The following is a 19359-nucleotide window of genomic DNA, read 5'->3' as shown; positions in this document are numbered from 1 at the left end:
TTGGGGGGATAGTGGAGTAAAAATAAATAAATAAATAAATAAATAAATAAATAAATAAATAAATAAGACACGAAAATAAATAAGTAAATAAGACACGAAAACCGCAGCTCCTCCCTTTAAGGAATTTGGTAAAACCAAAAAATTAAAAACGACAATACAGTATGATAAGCGTCCTGGCAGCAGTCGGTCCATGCAGCTTACGAAACCCGAGAGTGTTTGTGCCTAGTCCCCAGATGGATTAGTCAGATAGCTGGGGCAGTCAAAAAGCCGGATTTCCAGCCTCCTCTGCAGGGCAGCCCTGGCCACTGGCTCCGCCCTCCTGGGCTTCAGAGGTCACTGCTCAGTCAAGTATTCCCTTCTCAGATAGCCTTGATTTTCACTTCCCCCTTTCCCTCTGCTCTCTCCTCCTTGTAGGATCTTGTATCAGGATTCTCAGAACCTCCCCCCATTAATCCCCGTTCTCTCTAGCCTCCACCCTGTTTTGGGGGAAGGAAACAGTAGTGGGTGCCACTCACGCTGCTACAGAAATGGAAATAGGTACAACCTGCTAGAGGGCATGTATCAAAAACCTTGATAATGTGAACACCCTTCGATCCAGCAATTCTATTTTTAGGAATTTATCCTAGGGAAAAAAATCATGGATGTGTACAAAAATCTGTCATCAAAGACACACAAAAATTTTTATTGAGACTCGGTTAAGCGTCCAACTTTGGCCCAGGTCATGATCTCACGGCTTGTGGATTCAAGCCCTGCGTTGGTCTCTGTGCTGACAGCTCGGAGCCTGGAGCCTGCTTCGGATTCTCTGTCTCTGTCTCTGTCTCTGTCTGCCCTCCCCTGCTCATGCTCTCTCTCTCTCTCTCAAAAACAAATAAACATTAAAAAAAGATTACGGTGCAACATGGAAGATAATACTGTTGAACAGCTATTTAAAGCTACGCTATGATGCTATAAAAATATTCAGTGACATAGGAGACGCTTCATGGTATACAATTAATGAAAAAAGGAAGGGACCAAATACTGACAATAAGATCACACTGACAGAGAGATAGAGAGAGAGAGAGAGAGAGAGAGAGAGACAGCTCGAGCACGGCACTGGATGACTTCAGCTGTAGCACAAATGGCCTCATTATTTATTCTCTGTGAGCCTCAGTTCCCAAACCTATAAAATGTGTATAATAAGAGCTACTTGATTGGGCTCCATAAGATAATGTATATGAAGTACTTAGCACAGTACCTGGCACATAATAAACTCTCAAAAGCGCTAATAGTGGGTCAGCTCATTGGCTTATTCGTTCCCTCAAGTATTTATTGAGAGCCCTTGAACTTGCTACTCTCTCTGTTTGGAACTTTGCTTGATAAATCTCTATTCACTCTTCAAAACTCCGTGTAGCTATATTATGATGCCCTGCCCCCTCCAGCATTCTTCAAAATAAAAACACTAAATTTTAACCCCCCAAAATACACATATGCAGGCATTAAAACAATACCTTACCTTTCAGGGGCACCTGGGTGGCTCAGCCGGTTAAGTGACCGACTTCTGCTCAGGTCATGATCTCACGGTTCATGCGTTTGAGCCCTGTGACAGGCTCTGGGATGACCGCTCAGAAACTGGAGACTGCTTATGATCCTGTGTCTCCCTCTCTCTCTTTTTGCCCCTCCCCCACTTGTGCTCTCCCTGTCTTTCAAAAATAAATAAACATAAAAAAAAAAAATCCCTTGCTGGGGCCCTGGGTGGCTCTGTCGGTTAAGCGTCCGACTTCGGCTTAGGTCATGATCTAGCGGTTTGTGGGTTCGAGCCCTGCGTCGGGCTCTGTGCTGACAGCTCGGAGCCTGGAGCCTGCTTCGGATTCTGTGTCTCCTTCTCTCTCTGCCCCTCCCCAACTTGTGCTCTGTCTCTCTATGTCTCTCAAAAAATAAATAAATGTAAAAAAAAAAAATTTTTTTTTAAATACCTTGCATTTCACAAACGTACTGTTGATCAAAAGAAGCCAGACAAAAGAATTGAAAGCAGGGACTCAAATAGATAACTCGTACATCAATGTGCGTAGCAGCACTATTCACAATAGCCACAAGGTGGAAACAACACAAATGTCCATTAACAGATTAACGGATGAAGAAAATGTGCTATAAAAAAAAAAAAAAAAAAAAAAAGAAAGAAAATGTGCTATATACATACGATGAAATATTATTCAGCCTGAAAAAGGAATGACATTTTGGTAGAGTCTACAACATGGATGAGCCCTGAAAACATGGTTAAGTGAAATAAGCCGGATACAAAAAAGACAAATATTGTACGATTCCACTTATATGAGATACCTGGAATAGGAAAATTCACAGAAAGTATAATAGAGGTGGGAAGGAGGCATGGGTATAGGAAATGGATAGTGGTGATGTGTGCATGACATTATGAATGTCCTTAATGCCACTGACTTAGCCACTTAAAATGGTTACAGTGGGGGCGCCTGGCTGGCTCAGGTGGTAAAGCATGTGACTCTTGATCTTGATCGCGGTCATGAGTTTGAGCCTCAGGTTGGGTGTAGAGATTACTTACATAAATAAAACAGGGGCACCTAGGTGGCTCAGTCAGTTGAGCATCCGACTCTTGGTTGCAGCTCAGGTCATGATCCCAGGGTTGTGGGATTGAGCCCCGCATCAGGCTCCATGCTGAGTGTGGAGCCTGCTTAAGATTCTCTCTCCTTCTGCCCCTCTCCCTCACTTGCGCATGCTCTCTCTCTAAAACATAAATCAACCAGTAAGTAAATAAATCAATTATATGGTCAAAACGGTAAATTTATGTGTATTTCACAATAAGACTTGGGGGAAAAAAGCTAGATGGTTTGATTCCATTTACACAAAGTACAAAACCAGAGAAAACTAATCTATGGTGACAGAAGTCAGTGGCTGGAAAAGGACATGAAGAGGGGTTATGGGGTCACTTGCTATGTTTTGATCTGAGTGTGGGTTCCACTGGTATTCAACTGGTGAAAACCACCAGCTCTTCACTTATAAGTTTACCCCTGTCTGCCTTTTTTATACTTCATTCAATAGTTCACCAGAAAATGACAAAAATCCTAACATGTCTTTTGGGAAAAAAAAAATTTTTTTAATTTTTTTTTTTTAACGTTTATTTATTTTTGAGACAGAGAGAGACAGAGCATGAACGGGGGAGGGGCAGAGAGAGAGGAAGACAGAATGGGAAGCAGGCTCCAGGCTCTGAGCCATCAGCCCAGAGCCCGACGCGGAGCTCGAACTCACGGACCGCGAGATCGTGACCCGGGCTGAAGTCGGACGCTTAACCGACTGAGCCACCCAGGCGCCCCCCCCAAAAAAAATTTTTTTAAATAATCTCTATGTCCAATGTGGGGCTCAAACTCACACCCCCAACTGAGCCAGCCAGGCACCCCTAAAAGAATTTTATTTTTGAGAGAGAGAGAGAGAGAGAGAGAGAGAGAGAGAGAGAGGCGCAGAGTGTGAGCGAGGGAGGGGCAGAGTGAGAGGGAGACAGAATTCGAAGCAGGCTCCAGGCTCTGAGTCGTCAGCGCAGAGCCGGATGAGGGGTTCGAACTCACGGACTGCGAGATCATGACCTGAGCCGAAGTTCGACGCCCAACGGACTGAGGCACCCAGGCGCCCCATGAAAGAATTTTAATTGCAAAAATCCGGATAAGTTCTTGGGAGATGAACCTTTTCCCCCCTGTCTTTTTCTGTGCTCCTTTTCTTGCGCCTTAAGCCTGCGCTGAATCTGTGCCTTCTTTGAAATGCTTTCTCGCCTTATTCACCGAGGTCCCACGCTACCTGGGGCCACATTCTTGGAGCAGCCGGCCGGTGACTAAATTGCCTCCTGTCTGTCTCTAGACTAGCCTGAGTTGAACTTTTGGAGGTCAGTCCTCACTGATCCCGCTAACCAGGAACTCAGTGCACAGGACAGAGCAGTATTAAATCCAATCAGCCCGGGAGGCTGGGAACAAGACCGGAAGGACAGGCTGCGACAAGGGAAGCGCCGCTCACGTTCTGCCCAGCTGTGCCAGCCCGCCTCAGTTTTCCAGACGCGAAGCCACGCCCTCCCCCAAACACCTCCCCCAATCCCATCTGGCCCCGCCCCCCACCCATGGGCTCCTTAGGCCCCTCCCAGTGAGTGTGGCCCCGCCCCGGGAGGGCGACGATCCCGCCAACAGTGACTCCGCCCCTCCTTCCGCTGAGAAACCTGTCCCTTTTATTTAAAGAATACATTTACGTCAGCCCGCCTTACGTAGATTTACGTCATCAGTGCAAAGCGCGGAGGCGGGACTTCCTTCCCTGGTTCAAACAGCTTCCGGGAGAAGCCGGAAGAAACCGGACCCTGGACAGAATCGGGGATAGCCAGCCCCTCCCCCGGCCCCTACGGAAAGGTGAGTCCATGGGCCTTCCTGGCGAAGTCAAAACACTTGGTCTGGCCCTTTCTGGTGAGGATCTCCTTCCCTATCCAGGCACCGTACTGGTCCAATCCCCCTTTAATTTCCCATGACTCCCCGCGTACTCAAGCCCCGCCCCCAGGCCCTCAGCCCCGCCCCGAAGTTTGAGGGGTGTGGATGGTTTGTGACCCCCTCTTCCGACTCTACCCCTTACGGGCTGGGAGAACTGAGCTTGCTGGCCAGGGACCGGGCAGCCTTTCGGCTCAGGTGGGCCCACGGACTTCTCTCCGGCGCCGCGGGAATAGGACCGCCCAACGCGGAGCCTGCGCCTCAGAAAACGCAGGGTCGGGACCCCTCCTCACCGCGCCGTCAGTGTCGCTCACAGGCTGAGGAGAGAGCAGAGGCCTCTGAGGCCGGAGACCTGGGGTCCTGCCTGGCCCCTGCCCCCGAAAGTTCCCTGTGTCTGTGCCAGTCGTTTTCGCTTCTCTTCGCCGCAGTTTCCTTTTCTGTAAATCAGGGTTGGTGACATTAACCTTCTTACCATCAGGGGCTAGTCTGGGGAGCGAGAAGTAACTGCTACCATTTATTTATTGAACCGTTGCCATGTGCCAGACCCTGTGCTAGGTATCTTGCTTCGATGATTTCCCGTCACCGTCAAAACAACCTTATGAGGTAGGTGCTATTTTTAACCCCATTTTACTGATCAGAAAGCTGAGGCTCTGAGAAAGTTGTCCGAGGTTACAGAGCTAGTAAGAGGCAAGAGCAGGATTGTAATTAGTGTTCTGTTTTTGTTTTCACTCCAGGGCCCATGTTCTAAATAAGGATGTGGAAGCTATTCAGATGTTGACATGTCACGCACATATTCTTTGAGCAGTTTCTATGGCATCATGCTAGGCACTAGGGTACAGAGAAAAATACTTGTCATCCAGAAGTCTAGTAGGGAGAGATGGACAAGTAGATGAGTGTAATGAAATGTTATAGGTATCGTGAGAATAGTTTATTAATGATGATCATCCGATCGGATTTGCCCGGGGCAGCTGTGAAAACAGCACACTCTCCAAGGGAAAGAGTAGGTCCTCTAAGGAGCAAAAGAAAGGCTTTCCTGCCTTTCTAAGGAACTACCAAGGGAGAAACTACACGGTACGAGAAGAGAGATACAGGTATGGATTGTGAGAGCTTTTTTGGAATCTCTTCCAAGTCATTTCCACCTAGGTAGTGGTTTTGCAGTCGTGAGCCTACGATGACCCAGAAGGGTGGTGTTTCTGGTGTCCGTCCTCCTTCGCTCCCTAGGGCTCGCCGGAAGTGTTTCAGAGGCGGGAGACACAGTGCCTGCTGCATAATGTCTGCTGATGGGCCCTACACAGTTGTCCCTTTGGGGTGGTCTGTGACTCTGCTTCTGGTGAAAAAATGTTTTTTTTGGTTCTTGACACCTGCACCTGAATAGGTGACCACGAACGAGGTAGGGTTCAAATGAGACAATCTGGCAAGAGTGGCCGCACTGTGTTTCCAGAAGGCCCTAGAATGAAATATTTCAGGCTCTTTGGTCTCTCTGAAGCCTCCTTGGAGGCTTCTCGGGGCGGGGGGGGGGGGGGGGGGGAGGCATAGTTGCTGGACCAAGTGATAGAAATCCTAGAGAAACTCAGGGCTCAAAGAGGCAAATGTTTTTGCCCGCCTACCAAAAAAGCAACGACGGGTTGCAGCAGCAGCAGCAGCAACAAAGTCATGAGGTTTTCCTGATGATCCATGCTCTCGGGAGGTTGAAATGTGAGAGAGGGAGGGTGTGGATCCCGAAAGCTAGTGTTTCACATTGGAGACAAAAGGGAAGTCCTCAGCTTTAGGTTGGGGGTCCGGAGGTAGGAAGGTTTGTTCCCCCTTCTACGGGGAGCCGAACCCCCATTTTCTTTCAGGGCTGGCTCAGTTAAACGTAAACAAACTAGGGACCTGGCTGCAACCCCACGTACCCTGCTTATGCTATCCCCCTTTGTTCCTGCAGTGTCGACCCAGTCAGCAGCCAGGCCATGGAGCTCTCTGATGTCACCCTCATTGAGGGTGTGGGTAATGAGGTGACTGTGGTGGCAGGTGTGGTGGTGCTGATTCTAGCCTTGGTCCTAGCTTGGCTCTCTACCTACGTAGCAGACAGCGGTAGCAACCAGCTCCTGGGCACCATTGTGTCAGCTGGCGACACATCCGTCCTCCACCTGGGACACGTGGACCATCTAGTAGCGGGCCAAGGCACCCCAGAGCCCACTGAACTTCCCCATCCATCAGAGGGTAATGACGAGAAGGCTGAAGAGGCTGGCGAAGGTGGGGGAGACCCCACAGGGGAGCCTGGAGCCGGGGGTGGCGTTGAGCCGAGCCTTGAGCATCTGCTTGACATCCAAGGCCTGACCAAAAGACAAGCGGGCCCAGAAAGCAGCAGTCCAGAGGCCCCCCTGAGACCTGAGGATGGCAGCTGCCTCCCCCCCAGCCCTGGCCTCATCAATGTGCGGCTCAAATTCCTCAATGACACCGAGGAGCTGGCTGTGGCCAGGCCGGAGGATACTGTGGGTGCCCTGAAGAGGTGAGTGGCCTGGAGAGCGGGAGGCTTCTCGTAGCCCGTGCCCTCAGCCCTTGGTCACCTGGGAGGAGGCTGGTGTCCACATGGGAGCAGCAGGGATGGGTCAGGTCCATCCAGCCCCCACTAGGATTGTGGAGGATACTTCTTAGAAACTCACCCTTTGGTTTTTCCCCTCGTTGCCCTGCTCTGTCAGTCCAGGCCTGTTTGCCTTCTCATTCCTCGCCTTCTGTGTTTCCTTCTGCCTCTTTCATCCTTACAGTAAGTACTTCCCTGGACAAGAGAGCCAGATGAAACTGATCTACCAGGGCCGTCTGCTGCAGGACCCAGCCCGCACACTGCGTTCTCTGAACATTACCGACAACTGTGTGATTCACTGCCACCGCTCCCCCCCAGGGTCAGCTGTTCCGGGCCCCTCAGCATCCTTGGCCCCCTCTTCGGCCACTGAACCCCCCAGCCTTGGCGTCAGTGTGGGCAGCCTCATGGTGCCCGTGTTTGTGGTGCTGTTGGGTGTGGTCTGGTACTTCCGTATCAATTACCGCCAGTTCTTCACAGCACCTGCCACCGTCTCCCTGGTGGGGGTCACCGTCTTTTTCAGCTTCCTAGTATTTGGGATGTATGGACGATAAGGATACAGGGCGAAAATGAAAGGCATGGTCTTCCTTCTTTACGGCCTCCCCCCTTTCCTGGCCAGAGCTGGGCCCAAGGGCTTGGGAGGGAGGGGTGGAAAGGATGTGGTGGGTCCTCCTCCTTAGGACATAGGAGGCAGGTACGGGGCCTCCCCTTCACGTCCACGAGGGTACAGACGTCCCCTCTGTGCAAGCACAACTCAGGTAGAAAACGAGGACGTCCTCTTCTTTCACTTTTAGGGTCCAGAAATTCAGAGCTGAGCTGGCGGTCTAGCTCAGTGGGCAGCCGGGGCTCGGAGGATTCCCTCCCAGCTGTGGCCCTAGCTCTTTCCATTGTCTTGCATGTCTGCTCCTCAGTACCCAGGGCTGCCTGCCAGGGCAGCTCAGCATGGCCCCAGCATACTTCTGTAGGGAGCCTGGAGTATTTTTCTGTTTCTTAAGGGAATATCCATCTTTTGAGACTAAAGTCACACAGCAGGAATGAAGGTTGTGTCCGCTTCCCCTGTAGGCACCTAGCCGCCTCTACCTTCTCCCTCCACCCCTGTAGCAGGAATAGGGTGTTCTCTGTGTTCTGGATAGTTTCCAGTGTTCTCCCCTTTTTCAAAGCACTTTGCTTGTATTTTTTTTTTTTTTTTAATAGTCCTTTATAGAGCTCAGTCAGGAAGGGGAGTGCGGCACAAAGCCAAGCCCCCAGCATTGGGAGAGGCCAAGCCACAGCTGCTGCTACCCTAGGCCTAAGGCTGTAAGCAAGAGACAGCTCTGGCCCTCAGCCAGTGTCCTACCCTGCCCAGCTCCAAGGACGAGCTCTGGGTATGGAGCCCTGGGCCCCAGGCCCTTGCCTCTGGGGCTCATGGATGGAGGGTCAGTGTCTGTGACTAAATAAAGTTCCGTTTTGTGGCTGTGGAGCCTCCTTCTGTGACCTTAAGAGAATGGCTTTGCTCTGTCCCCATCAACATGGTAATGAGGGTGGATAGGCTGGGCTACCAATGGGAAATGCAGTTTATTTACACCAGCAGCCATGGGGGCGGGGGGAAATACACAGCGTTTACAAAGTTAGCTACCTGTACAGGATGGATTACATATGCAAAAATAAAAATCTCAAGACCACAGGACAGCGTGAGCCCCACCCCCCTCCCCCAATGACCCCAGCATGCGGTAATGCCAGGCGGGTGGCCCCTGGGCATGCGGGGGGGAGTGATGCATGGAAGGAAAAGCCACCGGCCATGGAAATTAGTACAGAACCCCCCCCACACACACTCAGACACATGATAGGATACAGGGTGGACGACACCTAGCCGGGGTGGGAAGGATGGGAATTGAAACCCACACAGCCTGCTGTTAGAGGGGAGTGGGGAGCTCCTAGCCCCTGTTCAACTACATGGTAGGGGGGGCACACTCTCCCCGGAAGGAAAAGGGTTTGCTCCCTCAGGGTCCCTGCTGGACCAAGCCCATCTCTTACCCAGCTTGGGCAGGGGGCTCTGCCCTGAGGGCGGGCCAAGGAACAATGGGGAAGTGGATGTGGACAAACCAGTTCCCAAACTACTTCCCACTTCTCCCTCCTCCAACCAGAAGGGGGAAAGGGAGAGGCCAGAGGGGAAAGGGTATGGTAGGGCCTGAGCTGCAGCTGCCTCTCAGAAGGGAGAATGGCCTGTGGCCTTCCTCCCTTCACCTTCAACCCACTCCCAAGACTTCATTTGGAAGCAGGCTGGAGGCTGGCTGAAATCCTCCTTCCCCTCTGGCTTCCCCTCAGAGGGAGAAGGCTACAGAGGGTCAAGAACAGAGGAGCCCAGGCCCTAGGATTTATTCTAACTCCTGCCAAAATTTGTTTGGCTTTTTAAAAAATAATCACAATTCGTGGGTTAAAAACCAATTTGTAACCAGGCGTCAGCCACAATCAGAACCACCCGGGGGGGGGGGGGGGGGGGGGGAGGGGAGGGGGGATTGGGGTTCCAGACAGGGTACTGCAGCCCTAGCTCTTGTTGTTCCCTTAACCCTCTAGGGTCCCTAACCCAAATCAGTCCAACCAGTCCTGGGTACTAGCTACCCAAATGTGGGATGGCTCCTCCTGGGAAGAGGGCAGGGGACACATCCAGCAAATGCCAGAGAACACAGCTCAGGGTCAACTCCGTGCCGTGTCATCAGTCAGCTCTGCTCCCAGCCCAGACTGCAGTCCTCCAGCTCGGCTCCTGGGAGTGATGGCGCCCACATGGAGGCGGGATGGTGTAGCTCTTCAGGATGTAGACCAGGCAGGTGGCCGCGCTGGCAGGGTAGTCCCACCGGAGGGCATGACACCCCTTCCCCCTCCACTGACGACCCAGAGCACGGAGACTAGCCTCTTCCCACCCCACTCCTAGCAGGGGGGGAGAGGTAAAAGGTCAGGATTTTCCTCAGAGCCCCAAACCACAAGTACAGAATAAATAAGTTAAAAGCGGCTAAGGAAGGGGGAACAGGGCAGGCTTCGGAGGCAGGAGCATTGAGAGAGGAACTGAAGCTGGTCAAGGTGAAAGAGGGGGGTAGCAAGCAGCAGTCGGGAACTTGGGCTGCCCTGCTAGGGCAGTGGGGCAGGGGAGGCAGGAGGAACATGGGGCCACCCCAGGAGGGTGAGGCTGGGCCCCTTCCTGGGGCAGGGAATGAGGTAAGAAAACATTTCAAATAAAGCAGCACCGTTCCCTCTCACCTTGGGGCCCCACTCCTCACCAGCCCTGGGTCAGGGAGGAAAGGTAGGGGGGAGTCATTTTGATACACAGCTCCCTCTTCCTACCCTCCCCTTGCCCGTTCCGTGAAGCTGTAGAGGCTGGAGGCCCTTTCCTGGCACCCAACAACAAAAGGACAGCTCCTGCTGCCAAGGAGGCCCATGGGGACTGAGGGGAAAGGGCTGCCCCTGTGAGGGGCAGGGAAGGCGGTGGCAGTTCTGGACACCCACCTCAGCAGACAGCTTGCTGTGCCTGCCTACCCCTGGGATTGGGGGCATTTGATAGGATTCTGCACACAGACAGGACACGCCCAGCCCTGCCCCTCAGCTCCAAGCACCGGACCCATTCACATTGCTGAGGGCAGCTGGGGGAGGCCCCCTCCAGGCTCAGCTTCCAGCCCACAGCCTCCCGGGTAGCCGCGATGCTCCTCGGCAGGGCTGAGTCCAGTTCCTGGGGTGGGGGGCAGGCAGTGCCCTGGCACAGTGCCCAGGTCAGGCCCCTGGCCTAGCTGGACATCCAGTAACTCACAGAATAAATAGGAAAACCGCCTCCCCACCAAACTTATGTCCAAGGCATAATATGTCCAGGTCTGAGTCCTGCATGCCAAGGGGTCGTGCTCCATCGCAGAGGACCCTGACACCCCCCAGGGGCGCATAACTGGATCCTCTGCTTGCCTGGCCCACCAAGCTTCCCAAGCCCAAACCCCCAGCAGCCGTCCATTTGCCAGGCTTCGCCACCTGGGTGGGGGTTGGGAGAGAGGGCTCTGCTCAGCCAAAGGCTATCCCTTGCACCCAAGTCAGTTGATGTCATCGTAGATGCTGGGCGTTGGGGGTGCCGGTGGCTTTGGCTTCTTCTTCTTGTTGGAGCCTAGGCTGGAGGCAGTCCCTACCAGGCTCAGATGGGATTTCTTTTTCTTGGTTTTCCGTGACTCTGAGCTGTTGGTACCTGAAAAGAAAGAGGCACGCGGGATGAGGGCTGGGCTGTGTCAGGAGAACGCAGGTGTCCCCACATCCTCGGCTTCGGGCAGAGAGACCAGGGGGCCCAGATGTATCACCTACCTAGACCCCATCCCTGATTCTCACTCGTCTTGGAGGAGCCCGAATCAGAGGGTGAGAGATCAGAGGAGCCGTCCCACTGAAGCCGGCTGATCAGGGCCTGGCTGTCAGTCATGTCAAAGCTGTCGTTATCCAGGGAACTCTCGACCTCTGGAAGGACGCTGGGAAGAGAAGGGGCCAAAGAAGGGCTTGAGGGATACCAATCATGATCTTAATCTTTCACAACCCACCACCCTTCTCGGGGGGTCACTTACGCTGAGGGTCCGAGGAAGTAAATCCGCACGGCTCGCCGCTGCTCATCTGTGTGCTGGGGGCAGCGCAGGGACCTGGCAAGGACAGAATTAATCAGACCCTCCTGACAAGGCAGGAAGAAGGGTAGGAGGAACTCAGGTGAAGCCCCTTCCCTCAACAGAGGAGGGACAAACAGACAGACAGGGGAGGGATACACAGGGTGCCCCCAGATCGTGGCCTAAGGCCTGACCATTAGAGGAGGGAGGGGAAGAGTGGGGGCCCCATTGCTGAAGTCCAAGGGTACTCCCACCCCATGCCCAGGATGCGTGTGCAGGAGGCCCCTGGGCGCCTTTTCTAGGTTCTGAGCTCACCTTGTGCACATCTTCTTGGTGTGTTCAGAGATCACCCCACATTGCTGGAAGAGGAACAGAAGCTGAAAGGAGGGGCGGAGGGGAGCCCACTCCAGACACTAGATATTCTCTTCTGTACAAACTCTAGATTGCACGAGCAGAAACGGCCCCGGGGTGTCCAGAACAGACAGTCCCAGACCACCACTGGCCAGGAGACCTAATTCCAGAGAGAGTGAGCTATATGGCCCTGCCTGCTGTCACCAGCCTCCTCCAGGGACGTGACCACCGCCTGTGGCTCCAGCCCACTCCCAAGGGCCTTCCCTTCCCTGGTCTCTCACCGTGGTGAGCAGGCTACGCAGCTCCTCCGGCCCCAGGGTCTCGTAGCTGATCCCAGTTGAGTTGTTATACTGGGCGAGAACCAAAGGCACAGGTCAGAGAAGGGGCAGCCCAAGAGGGAGGGGGGAGGGGAGGACAGGGAACCCATCCCTCTCATCCTTTTCTACATGGGACTGCCCAGCAGTTCTCCAGTGATTCTTTCCACCCCACCTGCTCATCGGGGAGGGGCTGGGACCCAGCGAGAACGTCAACATGCCAAGACCTAAATACCCCATCTAGTGCTTGGGGCCATCAGCATCCTGACCCCACCTGCCCAAATCCCACCCAACTCCCAACAAGAAAAACGGGAGAGAACCTAAGAGGGGCAGCACCTACTCACCTTAAAAGGATCCGAATTGCTAAGTTCCCCTGAAGAAGAAAAAAGAAGGGGAAGGGTGTTTGATGCAGAGGTACAGACAGAGAACCCTGAAAATAACCAGAGAGGAAGTGGGGGTGACAGAAGGATCACAGGCCCTCCCTCGATACCCCTGTCCCCTAAGCTCCCCACCTCCACCCTCCGGCAATGAGTCCCAGAAGACACAGCTAGAATCGCTCCCATTGTTCAAGACCCACTTACCATTTTTGTGTTTTAAAGACTTGGATCTTCGAGGGGAATTGGGGTTCTGGAATGGGAGATACCATAGCTTTGGGGAAAGGGTAACGATAAGGGGGAGCCGAGAACCCAGGGAAGGAAAAAAGATTTGACAAAGAAACATCCTCAAATTCCTACTCTTCCTCCCCAGTAAGAGGCCCATCTACCCATATTCCCTCCTCCCCCATTCCCCCAGGGCCTCCGCTGCCCTCCTGCCCACCACAGACACCCTCATCCCGAAACCCAGAGAGGCACCCGATGACCTCAGACTTGAGTCAAGAGACCCGAGGACTCCCTGCCCAAAAGGGAGGGTGTCTGTCCTTCGCCCCAATTTCCCTCATGCTTGCCCCCGCTCTCACCTTGTCTGATTTCCTCTTCTTGGCTGTGTAGGACAAAAGGACAAAGCACAGGGTCACTTTAAGTTCTCAATTTAAGGACCTCTACGGAAAAGGACAAAGCTGCATTCTCTCCTCCTCATTCAAGATAACTTGTGACCCAACTCCCACTTGCCACCTCACCCCAATGCCCCCCAAGTTCCCCCAGATCCCCAAACACCTTTCTTCTCTGAGCCGTACGACCAGTCGTTGTCATTGATGTCGTCATTATCCTCTTGGTCACTCTCCGACTTGTTCATATTGTTGCTGTTGGCAATCCTGCCGACGGGAGGGAAGAGAACGGGTCAAGGCGGCCACCTCTCTGCCCCCAACTTCACGGGTACAGTGCAGCGTCGGAGGCCAAGCACGAGCCACCCTCTGTGCCCTACCAACGCCCCCGAGGGACTACACCACGGCACAGGGTACGGAAGACGCGCAGCTCTGGTTCCGGCAGCGGGAGAAGCCCTCACCGGCGGTTGGCGATCCGGCTGCTGTTCCGGCCCATTCCCAGGCACTTCTCCAGATGTGGAGCAAAGCGGGAGGCGGCAATGCTGCGGCTGCAATTGGGGCAAACACACTCCTTGCTCTTCCACTGGTTGAAAACCTGTCCAAAGATGTCCAACCCCGGCTGGTCCACGATCTCTGGGGACAGGAGAGGCGTGGCGATCAGGGTGGGCAGGGGACCCTCACCTCGTGTTCCCGCCCATGGCCCCGTGGCCTCGTGAAACCCCCCCGCCTAAGCTCACAGGAGCTCCAGGCACTACTTCTGGCGCAGTTTCCAGAGAAGGGACCTCCGAGCACCCCCGGGGCTGGGCTGGACTGCTCTCCTTCAACCCTGAAGCTCACCAAAATCCTTCATGCTATCAGGGTCCGTGTCGTCCAGGAAGAAGTAGCCACACTTGACAGCCCGGTGTACCTCAAAGCAGAATCCCAAACAAGAATCCTCGACCAGGTCCGCGTATATCTCCTGAGCGATGGCCTGGGCCCAGGGGAGAACATCCGCGGTCAGGAGCGTCACAGCCCCCTGGACTGAGAGCAACTCTCTCTCACCAACCGAGTCTGCCAATTCGCCCTGGCCAAAAATAATGCTTTCTTTGCCATTTTCCCCATCTTGACTTCGCGTCCTTTCTTCTTCCGGAGCCTTGGACCTTTTCAGCTGGCTATTCCCTTTAAGGAACCAGGCTGACTACCCAAATTCCTCTTTGGTGTGAATGCCAGATATAGCGACGTAGAGACATCAAGAGAAAGAACTAGAGGCACACGTGGGGGAGCCCTCACCTCTAGTTTGCTGTTATCCAGGCCAGACAAAGACATTTCCTCCATTTTCATTTGTAAACTCTTGTGGAGACGGCGCTCTGACTGCTCATAGCACAGCGGGCGGCAACACGGCTGCACACACGGGGGTGGGGGGTGCTGGTGTGAGTCCAAGGCACCTGTGAAGACTGCCACCTCCCCTCTGCACCTCACTGCCCAGAGCTTAATCCTGGCATCAAGATATACCCCTCCCCAAGGCCTAGGCTCACTAAGTCTGGATGGTCCTGCAGGGCCCGAAACCCAAAGGCGGCCTAGTCTTTCCCAGGACTGAACTCAGGCCCTGGACTCGGCTGCCAGTCAGTGTCTGGGTCTATAGGAGGCAGCAGCTCAACCCAGGTCCCCCAAACTCAAACCCCTCTTCGATACCCATGGTGCAATGCAGCAGGGGGAGGAGAAGGAACTCTAAGGCCTCAAAGCAAACCCACAGGGTGTGGCAAAGAACTGCACAGACTCCTAAATACCCCCCCCCCCTTCCCTAGGCTCTCCTCAGAGTCACCTCTGCTTTCAGCCAGGATGTCCACTTGGGGGGGTACTGCTACCAGAAGTAGGAACGGCCCTAGAACCCTACAACCTTCACCCCACTCTGTCTTCCCTTGAAATAAGCCTGTGACCACGGAAGGGGAGCAGAGCCCACAGAAACCTAGAGCCGAAGGAGCATTTCTAGCCCCCATGAGCAAGAAGAGGGGGTAGAGCCCGGTTGGGATGGCATGCCAGGAGTGGGCACTCCCCTTACCTGCTCTTCTTTTAGATAACCACCCTCCCTCCCTCAGGACCAGCCCGGAAGTCTCTCCAAGAGCCCCAAAGTCCAGGAATCCCCACCAAAGGATTCAGAAACAGCGCCCACAGTCCGGGGCCCCTCTGAACGGTGGGTACGAGTTTAAGGAGCTGCCGGCCTAGAGTGGGGTGGGGACTGACAAATGAGCCAGGGGCACTGGGGAGGGTAGGAGGCCGGGCCTCGGCTCTTCCCCCGTCCCTGCGGCACTGCTGCTGCATCATACCGACTGGGGGGAGGAGAGCCGAGCCGCCCGAGGCCGGCGCCGGTCCGGGACAGACCGACCCCTAGAGAGTGGGCAGAGTGGGACGCGTCCCGGCCCCTCTCCTTCCCCGCCCGCCGACAGCCCCAGCCGGCCGGGGAGAGGAGTCCGGGAGGGTGTCTCTATTGTCCCGGGGGCTGGGGCCTGGCTCCCTAACAAAGGCCCCGCGCCCCCTCCCCGGCCGGCCCTGCCCCGCCCAGGGGGGACCCAGACAGGGGGAGAGCTGGGGGCCCCGGCCGGGCCGGGAAGCCGGGGGAAGCCGGGCGTTTCCGCGTCGGCCCGGGGGGAGGGGAAGGGGCGCTGACCCAGACCTGGGGGGAGGGGGCCCAAGCCCCGCCTCGGGCCCCGCCCCCCGCCCCCCGCAGGCCCCTCCCCCGTCCCCGTCTCCGTCCCGTACTCACCCCGCCCGGGGGGCCGCGCCGGGGCCCGGCGGCCTCTCAGGGCCGCGTCCTCCGGCGGCGGCGGCGGCGGCGGCTGCTCCGGAGCCCCATGTCCGTCGGTCCGTCCTCGCCTCTCCCCGGGGCCCAGGGCCCGGGGCCGGGGGGTCGGGCCGCCCCCCCGCCTCGCCGCCTCACCGGGCGGCCATGGCCCCTTCCCCTCCCTTCTCGTCCCGTCGCCGCCTCCTCCTCCTCACCTCACCCCGCCCGCGCGCAGTCCGCGCGCCGTCCGCGCGCCCCTCCCCCCGCCCCCCACTCCAGCCCGCCTCTCCCGGGCGGGGGGTGCGGCGCGAGCCCGGAGCGCGCGCGCGTGCCGCGACCGGAGGATGGATGGATGGGGCGAGCGAGAACGCGAGCGTGCGCGCGCGCGCCCCTCTCCCCCTCCCTCCGCGCGGGCGCGAGGCCAAGCGCGAGCGCGCTCCAACCTCCTCCTCTTCCTCCTCCCGCCCCTCTTCAACACCCCGCCCCCGCCCTCCCTTCCTCTTCCTTCTTTCGCTTTCGCGCGCCCAGCGACTGCTCGCGCCTGCTAGAAGGGCCCGAGCGCGTGCATCTGCCCCGCGGCCGCAGCTCGGCAGCATTTGCTCCAGGGGGCGGGGACCGGGCGGGGAGGAGGGGCGCCACGCCGCCGTCCAAAGTACCGGCGGACGGGGACGGGGGCGGGGAGATGGGCGGGGCCTTCTGGAGCCACCTCGGCCAATCGCCGTCTCGCCTCGGTCCGGTCGGCCCAATAGGATGGCGGTGGGTGGAGCGACGTTCAAGGTGAGGTGCGCGGTGCGCTGGGGGCGGAGACGTTGTGCCGTCCCGGCCGGCTCCGGGGCGGGGGCAGCGGGTGGCGTCGAAAGAGAGCGCCGGCTCCCAGCCGAGCCTGGGACGCCTTCCGGCCCAGGCTCCCCCGCCCTTCCCTCGGGGCTCCCGGCTCTTCCCCCCCCCCCCCCCGCCCCGTGTAGTCCCCCGGCGCCCCCACTCCGGCATTTACCCCGAAGCGTGCAGCCACTTCTCTGAAGAGGCCGGAGTTGAAGTGGGGCTCTGTTAGCACCTCAGGGCAGAAAACCTATGGAGCCAAAGGGGCTCGTCTGAGCCTCCGTTCCCCTGTTTCTGGGCGGGTCTCAGCCCACTCCAGGCCTGCGAGCCAACGAATGCCCGAGATGAGGGTCCTCCACTGAGAGCGGAGGCCGAGCTGTGCCCTTCTGAGCCGAGCGCCCTCCCCGCCCTCAGCCTAATTTAGATCCCACACCTGCTCGCTTTTCCTGCTTCCGGAAACCACGCTGGACCCCCACCTCTCAGCCAGCCTGCCCGGCACTAGCCAGACCCTTCCTCCGACCCAGTGCTACTCCCCTGGGTGTGCCCGTATCCGCGGGCTCTCACGGTCCCGCATTACCTTCTGGAGGAAAGGACCTTTCCTAGCCGCACCGATACCCAGACTAGCGCTTCAATCTGGGTTATTCTCTAGTCTGGAGTTTTGGAGCGGGTGTCTGACAGCTCTCTCCCCCCTAGAAGATGAGATTAAACGAGGAAAGTCTTCATATACTTGGTTGGGACCATCACTGGCTGCTTAGTCTTCAGCAAACATTTTTTGCGACAATAATCCTAAGTGTTTCAGACCAGGAGTCAGATTAGAATTTAAATCTGTGGACTTGAAAAATGAACTTGGCCAAATGAGCTCTCTGTTGCCTCAGTTTCCTCTGTTGTCACTGGGTATAATGATAGTACCTATCTCATTAGGTCGTTGTGAGGACTGACAAGTCAGTGCATGTGAAACTCTTAGCTCAGTGTAAGTGCTTTATAAATCTTACCTGTTATTCTTACGTGCCCTGTAAGAATTCTTACAGTGTGCTGTGCTGGGATGCAAAGATGAAATAAGACAGTTGTGCTTCCTCAAGAAGTTCACAGTTTGTCAGATAAAACTGTAGGAAAATAATTGCCAAACACTATGATAAAAACAGAGATGCACAGGGGATGGGGTGGCCAGAAAGATAGATAAAATGATGTAAGAGAGTTGGTCAGTAAAGGCTTTTTGTAGTGGGAGATTAGGAGGGCACTAGACATCCTAAACAGGAAGCTTCAGGAATATGGCTCAGTTTGGGGACTGGCTGGAACACAGGAATGAGTGGGGAAGCAGCAGGAGGTGAGCAGGTCAGACCATAGAGGACTAAAGGTGTGTTGAGCAATATGGACTTAAACCCTATAGGCCACGAAGAGTCCTCAAGGGGAAGGACTCATTTGACCAGATTTTAATTTTTTTCAATGTTTATTTATTTTTGAAAGGAGAGAGAGAGAGCACAAGCAGGGGAGAGACAGACAGCAAGAGAGACAGAGGATCCAAAGTGGGCTCTGTGCTGACAGCAGAGAGCCTGGTGCGGGGCTCGAACCCACAAACTGCGAGATCATGACCTGAGCTGAAGCCAGGAATCGGATGCTTAACCAACTACGCCACCCAGGTGCCCGTGACCAGATTTGAATTTTAAGTAGAATCACTCTGGCATGTGGATAATTATCAATTGGGGTATATGGGGTAAAGGACAAAGAGGCCCTGAAAACATCTTTAAGCTCTGAGGAGGAGATGCAAGGATATAAGGAGAATGACAAGTTCGACTTGGTTTATGTTGTAGGTGCTGTGGGATGAGCTGGTGGAGACTCTGAAGGTCGTTGAACTTGCAAAAGAATGAGGCCAAGTCTTCAGGAAGCTCCCAAGTGTGAATCAGGAATTCTCCACACCAGTGATGCTGATCGGCTTCCTAGTCTCTAAATATGCCCAGCGTATCTGCCCTGAGGAACTTACACATGCCCAAGAAGCCTTCCTGTCTCCTCTCTGTTTACCTAAATACTTCCTCACTTTCCCACCCGTGGCCATCCTCACACCAACTCCTTTACAACTGGATGGTTCTGTTCATCCAGGCCCTGGCCTGGGCTGCTCTGTGGCGGTGACCTCTTTGGGAACATGCCTGGTCTCCCCAGGTAGCATCAAGCAGTCCGCAAATACTGAGGACTGTGCTGGTCTGGGCTGTGGGTGAGGCCGTGGCGTTAGGGCAGCGAGCCAGAGAAACCCACAGACTTTGTCCTAGTAGAGTCTACACCCCAGCAAAGCCTGATGTGGGTGAAACAAGACTGTGAAGGCATCGGGCTGCTGAAGAAACAAATGGCATGGGCGCTTGGGTGGCTCAGTTGGTTAAGCATCTGACTCTGGCTCAGGTCATGATCTCACAATTCATGAGTTGGAGCCCCGCATTGGGTTCTCCGCTCTCAGCAAGGAGCCTGCTGTAGATCCTCTGTCTCCTCTCTCTGCCCCCTTCCCTGCTTGCTCTCTCTCTCAGAAATAAATAAACATTAAAA

At 55.2% G+C, this 19359-nt stretch overlaps 2 protein-coding genes and 1 long non-coding RNA gene across 9 annotated transcripts; 2 read left to right on the top strand and 1 right to left on the bottom strand.

Moving 5' to 3' along the window:
* The first annotated feature begins 4263 nt into the window (after positions 1 to 4263).
* On the top strand, positions 4264 to 8493 carry TMUB2 (transmembrane and ubiquitin like domain containing 2). Of its 3 annotated transcripts, none has more exons than XM_019434821.2 (4): positions 4264 to 4388; positions 4939 to 5063; positions 6385 to 6951; positions 7208 to 8493. In XM_019434821.2, the coding sequence occupies exons 2-4, from the start codon at positions 5029 to 5031 to the stop codon at positions 7572 to 7574; spliced, it is 969 nt and encodes a 322-aa protein (XP_019290366.2). In that variant the 5' UTR covers positions 4264 to 4388; positions 4939 to 5028; the 3' UTR covers positions 7575 to 8493. The 3 variants fall into 3 exon arrangements, with proteins under 3 accessions (XP_019290366.2, XP_019290367.2, XP_019290365.2); XM_019434822.2 differs by lacking the exon at positions 4264 to 4388 and adding an exon at positions 5195 to 5551 and having other exon boundaries at positions 4470 to 5063; XM_019434820.2 differs by lacking the exon at positions 4264 to 4388 and having other exon boundaries at positions 4471 to 5063.
* Positions 8494 to 8555: 62 nt separating this feature from the next.
* Positions 8556 to 16666, bottom strand: ATXN7L3 (ataxin 7 like 3). Of its 5 annotated transcripts, none has more exons than XM_053892406.1 (13): positions 15994 to 16666; positions 14523 to 14633; positions 14091 to 14223; positions 13715 to 13886; positions 13426 to 13523; positions 13230 to 13252; positions 12856 to 12922; positions 12619 to 12704; positions 12242 to 12310; positions 11925 to 11968; positions 11577 to 11648; positions 11326 to 11483; positions 8556 to 11212 (listed from the first exon to the last, which is right to left on the bottom strand). In XM_053892406.1, exons 2-13 carry the CDS (start codon positions 14571 to 14573, stop codon positions 11064 to 11066), a joined length of 1122 nt encoding a protein of 373 aa, XP_053748381.1. In that variant the 5' UTR covers positions 14574 to 14633; positions 15994 to 16666; the 3' UTR covers positions 8556 to 11063. The 5 variants fall into 5 exon arrangements, with proteins under 5 accessions (XP_053748381.1, XP_053748383.1, XP_053748384.1 ...); XM_053892408.1 differs by having other exon boundaries at positions 12856 to 12901; positions 15994 to 16663; XM_053892409.1 differs by having other exon boundaries at positions 12619 to 12647; positions 15994 to 16647.
* LOC109258191 (uncharacterized) lies at positions 15322 to 19359 on the top strand. The gene is made up of 3 exons (XR_008418598.1): positions 15322 to 15427; positions 18295 to 18467; positions 18639 to 19359. It is a non-coding gene; the product is annotated as an uncharacterized LOC109258191 (long non-coding RNA).

Source organism: Panthera pardus, unplaced genomic scaffold (assembly GCF_024362965.1).
Source record: "Panthera pardus isolate Hobbes unplaced genomic scaffold, ASM2436296v1 HiC_scaffold_3, whole genome shotgun sequence".
Lineage (NCBI taxonomy): Eukaryota > Metazoa > Chordata > Mammalia > Carnivora > Felidae > Panthera > Panthera pardus.
This window is presented reverse-complemented; position numbering and strand designations above follow the sequence as displayed.

Excerpts from the sequence above, each read along its gene's own strand:
- TMUB2 (XM_019434821.2), top strand. The coding sequence starts at position 5,029 with ATGATTTCCCGTCACCGTCAAAACAACCTTATGAG. Across the intron at positions 5,064-6,384 it reads CGTCAAAACAACCTTATGAG|TGTCGACCCAGTCAGCAGCC; the intron begins GTAGGTGCTATT and ends TTGTTCCTGCAG. Across the intron at positions 6,952-7,207 it reads ACTGTGGGTGCCCTGAAGAG|TAAGTACTTCCCTGGACAAG; the intron begins GTGAGTGGCCTG and ends TCATCCTTACAG.
- ATXN7L3 (XM_053892406.1), bottom strand. The coding sequence starts at position 14,573 with ATGAAAATGGAGGAAATGTCTTTGTCTGGCCTGGATAACAGCAAACTA. Across the intron at positions 14,224-14,522 it reads TGGATAACAGCAAACTAGAG|GCCATCGCTCAGGAGATATA; the intron begins GTGAGGGCTCCC and ends CCCTGGGCCCAG. Across the intron at positions 12,705-12,855 it reads GTCTTTAAAACACAAAAATG|GGTTCTCTGTCTGTACCTCT; the intron begins GTAAGTGGGTCT and ends GGTTATTTTCAG.